Raw genomic sequence first — 9,662 nt, 5'->3', positions numbered from 1 at the left:
GCCTTCTTGCATGGTGATTTGCAAGAAGAGGTCTTTATGGAGCAGCCACCAAGTTATGTTCATGCTGTTCATCTTGAGTTTGTTTGTAGGTTGAAGAAAGCCTTGTATGGCTTGAAGCAAGCACCTAGAGTATGGTCTGACAAGATAGGACACTATCTTGTCACTATTGGCTTTTAGATTTCCAAGGTAGATTTATCACTTTATGTGAGAAAAACAGAGAAAGGTATTATGCTGCTTGTCATTTATGTTGATGATTTGATCATCACAGGTGATAGTGATGAAGATATCCTTCATGTGAAAATGCTATTGAAGCAGAAGTTTGAGATGAAGGATTTGGGAGAGCTGCGTTATTTCTTGGGTATTGAGGTGATTAGATCACCAAGAAAAGTGGCCACCTAACAGTGCTTCCACCAAAATATAAAAAGTGTAATTTTCAAGCACAAAATATAAAAAGTGTGCCACTAGCCAATGTAAAGCATGACAATAGGAAAGCAAAGTGTCTCACTAGTCATCAAAGGGATTATAAGTGGGATTTAAAGAATATTCATCCTCCCCCATATCCTTCTCATCCCTATGAGGCCTCTTTGCTAGGGATGCCTGCACTAGTGGCAGCACATATGTATCCACCATGATTGTATCCACATCAAATGAATAACAACATCTTCCACTAGCTTGGCATGTCCTCATGAGAGGGCCTGTGCCACATCTTATCTCTAGAACCAGACCTCTTGGCACACATAGCAAAGCCAAAATCATAGAGACAAATCCTGAGGAGTGCTCGAGAGCACCCCTAGCACCCTGAAGCTGCGAGCTGGAAGATGAGACACCACGAGTCCGCTCTGTCTCAGGCATGTAGTGGGTCCACATGTCATCGCTCACTCGCACCCCATGCATATCAAATAGAGAACGGCTCTCGGCTTTGAAAATGGGTGTGGAGGCTCCATTACAACATGCAAATACCAGCATGGAAGTACGAATCTACATTAAAATACTTAAATCAACTTCATTGTTCACTTTTCCAATTGCGAAAGGCTTTCAAAAAAGTAGATGAAGCATATACCGGCATGTCCTCCCCTGATTGTTTAACGAAGCCGTACTCATTCTTGTCCAACACCATCACTCTTCTTGCTATCTGAAGGTCTTCGACTTTGACATACCTCTCCATCCATGTTTGCATTAGTTCAAATCATAGTAGAAAGCTTAACAAATGCACATATACATATCAAGAATCCTACTAACATCTCACACCACTTGCAATGGGACAAAGCATGGCAAGCCATCCATTGTCTCCTATGGTGGATACAGCTATGGCAAAACCATACTTCACATGGTCCTCAAAAAGAATATTCCAAGAAGGTAATGGATTACTGACACCCAAGTTCTGTCCTATGGGAAAGTCTAGGTAAATAAAATCTGCTGCCCATTTAACTTTTCTCCCCTTTTTCTTGTATTCCATAGAAGCGTCACGTGTAGACAAAAAGAACTCATGGATCTTAGCATACATATCATTTTTTCTAGCACATGCAAAGTCCTGGCCCACCAAAATGTAGTCTCCCATAGAGCATCCATACGTAGCCAACCCTCCATAACGCATAGCATGTTCTAGCGATAGTGGTGGACAGAAGATAAATGTAGTGACAACTTTCACTATCTTTTTTCATGTTGACAAAAACAATCCATTGCTGAACATATGCAAGAAGCTCATCCCAAGTCTTATGCACTTCAAATAAAAAAACTCAAAGATTGATGGAATTGAAATAATACCATCTATCCCATCACCAACATCAATAGAAGGTTCCGTAGGCGGTGGAGACGGTGTCCTCCCCACATCCTTGGCTATCAAGAAAAAAAGGGCAAACGAGCTCAAAATACTTTTGATTTACAACTAGTTTGACTGACCCTACCCCCCTGTAGCATGTTTCAAACACACCAAATAAACCAACCTTCGTTGCAGTCTTTCTTCTCTATTTTTCTTGTTGTTCTTCTTGGATTATCCTGATCCTTACTTATTTCTATGGTCTTTTCTGTTGTAGAATATTGTTGGTACAAATCAAGCTCTCATATAAGCACATTACCACCTGAAAAATCCAACCACCAAGGGCAATTGACAAGCTCCCACTGTGAGTGTACTTAGGATACATACAAGTAGTTGGATTGGCCATCTCTGTCCAACCCTTGCAATGTCTCGGAAGCTCATCGATCTTGCCCTTATTCTTCAAACATGTGAGATATCTGAGCCATTCCCAATGGTAACAGTGGTTAGAATTATGAGGCAAACAATGAATGGAAAAGAATACATGTTCGAAGAATTGACAAAGTGTTCACCTAAAGACGACTCGGTGAGCTGCCTGATGTCATCTTGGTAGCTACCTTCCCCTTCCCAACACCACTGAGTTCACTAGACTCTCTAATTTTCAAAGAGGTAAACATACACTTTCTTCCCTCCAATTTGATGTCATCAAAATACTGACCAAGACTGTAATCAGAAGGTAGGGCAAACAACCGCCCAATGCTTTTTAGCTTCTCAAGCACACCGATGGCATGATTTTCAATCTTCTCCAAGAAAATTTCTCAGGCCACCAGCCACCTATAATAGCAATATGCCATCGCATTGGAATAACAAAACACAAGAAGTAATATTATGATTGCCGAATCAATAGCACAAAAAAAGGAGAATTAATTGGCTTATGCTCGGTATGGAATAACTGAAGGAGGCATGTGATACATAAACCGCATGATTGTGCTAGCCTCCAACAAAGACAGGTACTAAATTTTCTTCTCCAATTTCAATGGTGCAAGGGCAATGCACTTAATCTTTTCAAGAGTGATAACCTTCTCCACAGCATCAAAGTTCAAAGAAAATATCTTGGCTTTCCAAACATCCCCTAGTTGGGGTTCAAGACAATTGAGCACCTACAAAACATTACCGGGCATGATTTCTGGAACTTTTTAAATTGACCAATGTACCTGAGCCATAAACCAAGAGTGAAGTTACCTGTCCCATCCGATCGGATATTTTTCTTTGCACTGCATCTATCTCCTTCTTCTCTGCCACCGCTCTCTCCTCTATTGGAACTACAAATTTGATCCTCTCTAGAGCTCTCTTGACATCAGTGTTAAATTCAACCTGCAAGACATAATGAAAGCAACCTAAATGCACCTTTTAGCATTGATAGACGATCAATGAGGCTTTTCATCACAATAAAATCTTAGGGTGGATAGAAATATTAGTATCACCTGGAATACAAGCCGTGCCAAATACCCTTTGCTCAAAGGGTACCAACCAGCATTCCCCTTAACCTCCTTGGTTCTAGCATTGTTAATTGCCTTGTGCTCTTGTGAGGACAAGGAGTTCATGAAAGCTTGGGCATCGCACACACAAATGTTGTTGGCATTTATGAGCACATCCCTCAAGCTAGGCTTGATCACCACATGCTCATTCAATCTACAAAGAAAAAATTTAAGAGTTCTTCTACCCAAAATTGAATGAAGACTAGAAAAAAACAGTACTATTAAAAAAATCTTACGAGTTCATGTGCTGCAAACTTGCCAAAAGAGAAATTTCAGTTGTCTTTCGTGCGTCAATCAAGGTGCACATCACCCTAATATGCCGTGCTTTGGTCTAGTTATATGATTCCTCAATCACAGTTATCCAAGCCATGGTTCTATGGTTTACTTCCCACACATAGAACATCTTGTTAGATAGGCATAGCAAATCAAGCTTTGTTGCAAGTCCCTTCTCGAATACTTCTTCAACTTCTCGCCACATCGGTGACCAAGTTTGCCTGATCTCTGATGTAACCTCTGTCTCCTCTCCACTCCCAGTGCAAACAGAAACTATAAATGCACCCTTCTCAGGGAGATATCCCTCATACTGGAAAGCACTCTTAAGTGCAGCCACATCACTTCTCAAACCCTAACCCTAGCATATGTAAGAAGTATACACAAGGGCAACCTAGGACACTCATCTGAACTGAGAATCCTGCATCTTGAAATAACATCACCCCCACTAACAAGATCCAAGGAAATATCTTCCACCACTTAGTCCATCTCATCTCCCACAACATCTGCATCATACACATCAGTAGTCGTGTCTTCTATGCTAGCAGGAACATCCACCTCTAATTTATCCCCACCTTGATCTCCCACCTCGAGTTCCTCTTGGACCTTTAATGCTAAGAAATAATGTTTTCATTTTCCAAATTATAAGGGTGCCATTTTATTTCTATGTAAGAACATATTTTATTCAAAGTCGAATGACACTTTTGCAACATAAATATTTGCATTGAAATGTGGAAATCAATAGCCATGTTCGCTCGAACCTCCACCTCGCTCGAACGCAGTCGCTCGAACTTTGGTAATCCTCCACTTTCTCTTGTTCTTCGACGCCATTCCTCTACTTTCACCACGACGAGCCATTCCATTCTCTCTTCGGCAAGCATTCCTCGTTGTATCACTGTTGTTGTGATGCTCATAAACTTTCAAGACAATAAGCTCCTTTCACTGTTTATTCACTTCTTCTCAGTTTCGTTCATTTTTGTTAATGTCTTACTATTTTAGTGTGTGTTTCTTTGACTTTGCAGGTATTAGAGTAAGGATTTTATATGGCAACCAAAAACTTTGGTGGTGCCACTAGGAAGTGGTCTGTCACTCTATCTGGCGAAGATGTGGATGTACAAAGTATCTCTTTGCTGGGAAGACCTACCTCACTAATCTCATGTGTAGAAGTTTCCAATACTATGAATGTGGACGGTAGCTAGAAAAGGATAGCAGTGGCGAAAGGAGATTGGGTTCTAATGCAACCCAACAAGCGGAGAAAGCAGCAATCAACTAACACTTTTTTGGCTTCTTGGAAGGGCAGAGTGAAAGATTTCAGAGTAAAAAAGGAAGGCACAAGATGCGTCAAAGAGGTTCAGATACAACATGTCTACATGCACCGAGAACATGTATTATGGGATCATCCTGCTTATCTTTCACACTATAGACCCAATTGTAAGTGTATTTGTGTAATGAAATACTTGAAATGAAATATTTGTTTCTTTCGATGACAAACAGTCTCTTTGTTTTCGTTCAGATATATATCCCTCATCATACGAAGAGTGGCAACCACTAGAGTGCATACTGGGATTCTTTGATGCTTTACATGGTGCTATTGGGGAGCTACAGTACCGAGGTAGAAAATCAACAACCCTGGCTGAATCAGGTATATTTTTTTATGATCACTTTTATCAATTGATGGACAATGCTCACTCACACGGTTTATTAAAAAAGCACGGCATGGAATACAGTTGATTGGACAGTCCTTGATGGCAGCATCACAAAATCCTATAGAGCCAAACTATTTTTGGAAGTACAGCATTCCCTAAAACCAAATATTGCTACCAGGATAATTAAAATCAACGTTTTCATGCCACTTACAGTTTTTGTAGAACTTTTTCAGGATTATCCAGTTAAAGTTTGTAAAACCATGTTGACTTTCAGAGCAAAAGGGTATGATGAAGTTCCAATTCCAAAATTTTTGGATAATGGTTGGGATAGAATGGTGGCCAACAATGTGTATTGTGAGGTTGCTCATAACTCCATCAACATTAAGCACATGATTGCCTCGCAAAGTTTTATTTTCTCCTTTTACTATAAACGCAGCAGGATGATAGGCACAAAACTTGTGGCAATGGACCAAGACGAGAGGTCATCATGTCCAATAATTGAAATCAATGTTATTGAGAATGACATCCTTCTAACATCCATCTCATTGGGACAATGTTGCACTCTCTATCAGTTATGCAATGACATTATTATGGAGATTGAGAACAATATCCAGAAAGAATTTTCATTCATTTTGAACAACAGGAAAGTAAGTTGGTCTCCACCTTGTGTTTCTCCTAATTTGAGCACCCTGTGTTTCTCCTAATTTGGTTCTCTTTACATTTGCATAATACATTTACATATTGCTAAAAATTTATTTTTGCAGATACTTCAAAGGAGCACAAACAAAATTCAATGGAAGGACATTGTAAATAGAACAATTCAAATAATACAAAGCTATTGACTCAGGTATTACTTGCAACCAAAAAAATATATTCTCTCTCTTGACTTTTTTGCAGTGGAGACTCTTGAGAATCTTCCACATGCTACTCAGGTTGCTGTTGCTGTGGATCCTGTTGTTGTACATCTTGCTGTGGATCCTACTATGGATCCAACTCCTCTACATCCTGTTGTGGATCCTACTGTTGCACATCCTCTGTCGGTACTGCCTCCTCCTGCATCCACTCCTCTTGCTACTTTGGTGTCCCTACCTCCTCGTCCATGGGCTTGGCCTCGGCCTCATGCTGCTTTGATGTCCCTGGCTCCTCGTGCATAGGCTCAGGCTTTTGGAAAAGATCAAGCAGCTCATTAACACCAACACCTTCTAGAATGCCTTCTAGATTGCTAGTGCCTGGGACATTTTGAGCCTCTTGTTCAACTCGGAGATCCTTAGCACCTTTTGAGCGCTCTCCTATATGGACTAGTTGGCATGGTGCTGGACAAGGGGAAGAGTGCTCTAGCAGCTTCAGAATTGTCTTTGCTCTGAAGCTATCTCCATATTCAGCACCAAAACTATCCTCTTTCATCTGCAATAAAAATAAAGAATATTTTCAATATTTTTGTATTAATGCATTGAATTTAGAACTTCTCAAAATAGTATGCAATGCAAGCACTCACAAATTCAGGCTGTTTCTCTGAAAAGTATGTGTCAATCATATATTTGGCACTGATAAGGGTCCTCCATCCACAGGAAAAAGGATCCTCCTGTTGTAGTGTTTGTTTTATCAAAATAGAAAGCTAAGATGTATATTGGACTATGAAGAGTGCAAAAATAAGAGGGAGATAAAGATAAGTGACAATGATTACTATACGGTGCAAATTCAACAGAAGCTCTTACAACTTGGACCAAGGATCAGAGTAGCCATCTAGACTGTGAATGATGACCTGACTTGGGACTTGATAGAAGACTGCATCATGGCTTTAGCACAGAAAGAAAAACATGTGACTTGCACAATCATGCTTGCAGTTCTATAGTAAGTTTATCTTTCTATGTCAATTGTGTTTATGTCTTTGTAGCATTCACTTTTTCGTAAGCTAAGTGAAGTTATTTTTTGTAGTTTTTTGAAGAGTCAGATCCACCAGAGCCTTCAGCAATATGTGTATATAGTTAATCGAGCTATATCTTTCAAGCTGAAAGATAACAAGACATCAACCAAAAGCATTTCCAAGTGGTTTTGTTATTGTAATTTTGATGTAGTTGATATGATTCTCCTCCCATAATGCTCAGAGTATGTTCCTTGACCTTTTCCACTACTACCCTCTGTTGTCAAAATCTTGATTATATAAATTAAATTTACACCCTGTTGGTCTAGTCCCCTCATGTTATTTGTTTCTCTTGTAGCAATCATTGGAGTTTGGTACATATAGATATACAGCAAAAGCTATGCTATACATTCAACTCCTTAAAGGGTACCCACCAGGATTTGGAATTGTAAGTCAGTCATTGCCTATACTTTTTCTCTAAAATGCGATGTTCAAGTTTTCTCTTGAAAAGTCAGCCATATCGCATTTACTTGCAGAAGTGTGAATTTTATAATTTGTTGCCCTTCATTCCCATTGCAGTTGTCTCAAAAGACTAATGGATGCACTGGACCTCTGTGATCCAAAGTTAAAGATGTTAGATTTATGTCTAGGATTGCAAGACAAACACTGTTTCTTTGACTCTTTCCCTGAGGGACTCTTCATAGGCAACCTTGCCTCTGGTATGAAGTTGGTGAAACACCTCTACAACCTTGAATCCATCATCTTTAGGTTTCCTGGCTGGAGGTATCAACAAGATATCCCTCATTTTCAAATCATCCCAATCCTCTACATGAAGGATCTTGTCATATCTATATCTGACCCTGACAAGTGTTTGGATGTCTTTCTTCATGGTGACCCTATGTGCATGTGCTGCTACCATCATGGTGTCCATGAAAAACTCTATGAGCCACTCTTCAGCAGCTTCTTGGAGAGCAAGGAGTGCAATCCTTTGCCATCTAAAGTACACATTCCAGTTCATGCATACTGCCTTGACTAGCCTCTTGAATGGTGCCATGGGTACTGCATATCCTATGGCTTTCTGAACCTTCCTGATCTCCATCAGGATAGATCTGCTTTGGCTCACTCTTTTCTTCCTGTTCCTTGCTAGCATGTGCAAAGGTTGCCCCTTCTTTGAAGATTTGGACCTGGATGGAGCTGTGGCAGCCCCTGCAATGTCTGGTCCTTTTCCTTTCCTTCTAGTTGTTGCTTTGGTTCTTGCCATAGTATATTGACAATGCTCTTCCACTGGAAAAAAACCCAAACATCACAAGAAAATCAGCAACCTAATAGTTTGCTTGAAAATGCGATATGGTGTAAAAAGATAGAGAAAAGCCTCAAATCGCATTTTTCAGCAAATATCTTTGGACATACCCTAGGAACACCCAGCATGCTAAAGGTTTTCTAGAAAATGCGATATGGGGGAGAAAAACAAAGAACAAGCTCAAATCGCTTTTTTGAGCAAATATAATGAAGCCTACTCTAATCAATCAGTTTGCACTCTACCATCCTCCTAAACCCTACAATGCAGATGAGATGTGCTCAGAAAAACAACTCATAGAATGCCTTTGAGAGAAAGCTATGGAATGGTCATTTCACCTTACTAACAGGAAAAAACAATGACTTCTGATAGATTGCTTACCTGGGCTTGTGTGTACAGCTAGAGCTTGAGCTATGGAGGTGTGAGATGGACCTGGGGAGGTTGTGGCTAGGGCTACAATGGGTGGTGGAGCTGGTGAGGGAGGTTGGATTTGGAGCTACAGTGGGACTCTGTGATGGAGGTGGTGAGGTAGGGAGGTTGGAGTTGGAGCTGGAGCTAGTGAGGTAGTGGGGTTGGAGCTAGAGGTGGTGAGGTTGGAGGCAACTGAAACTAGAGATAGGGATGAAATGAAGGGTAGCTCTACTTAGAGGGGGTTTTGTCTCAAAATCTATGCAAACAATGATGAGGAAATAAATGCACAGGAACCTAGAAGACCGTTTTCCACAAGTGTGGTTGACAAGATAAATGTGACATTCATTGGAAACTGTGCCCTTTCCTCTTATCTACAGTTCTAATCTACACTTTCCTCCATCCCTCTAGTAGTTCTGATCTGCATCACTGCCATCATCATCCCCCCCCAGCCCCCCCTAATCATCATCCCACCCCCCACCCCACCCCCCCTTACTCCCATCATCCCCCCAACCCCAACCCCCCCCCCACCTGTACTACACCTGTGCAAGTGCCACAGACAAGTCACTATGGCCAGTCATGGACAAAAAAAATCCAGGTACTCATTCTACCACTTAAAAATCTACTATATTTGTTTGCTACTAGTGTTTTCTTGATCTGTGATTGTGTAGGCCTCATCTTTTCTTAGGTGCCAATACTTGGTCCATAGAAGAAAACATTTTTTTCTAAAAAATACGATTTGAGGCTCTTTTCCATAAAAACACCCTATATCGCATTTATTAGCAAAACATGCTAGCTGTGCACAAGCTTGTAGGGAGGACAAAATGAATGATACTCTAAAAAGCCTGGTCTAAAAATAGGTGCATGAAATCACTAGATACTCAAAATG

At 40.5% G+C, this 9,662-nt stretch overlaps 1 protein-coding gene across 1 annotated transcript; it reads right to left on the bottom strand.

Moving 5' to 3' along the window:
* Positions 1-2,766: 2,766 nt before the first annotated feature.
* LOC147885582 (uncharacterized) lies at positions 2,767-3,598 on the bottom strand. Its single transcript, XM_087396152.1, has 4 exons — positions 3,528-3,598; positions 3,238-3,445; positions 2,996-3,127; positions 2,767-2,913 (listed from the first exon to the last, which is right to left on the bottom strand). Exons 1-4 carry the CDS (start codon positions 3,596-3,598, stop codon positions 2,767-2,769), a joined length of 558 nt encoding a protein of 185 aa, XP_087252278.1.
* Between the last annotated feature and the right edge of the window lie 6,064 nt (positions 3,599-9,662).

This window comes from Dipteris shenzhenensis, chromosome 25, assembly GCF_047967505.1.
Source record: "Dipteris shenzhenensis isolate YYH24624 ecotype China chromosome 25, Dip_SZ_1.0, whole genome shotgun sequence".
Lineage (NCBI taxonomy): Eukaryota > Viridiplantae > Streptophyta > Polypodiopsida > Gleicheniales > Dipteridaceae > Dipteris > Dipteris shenzhenensis.
Note: the sequence above shows the minus strand (reverse complement) of the source record. Positions and strands in the feature narration are given on the sequence as shown.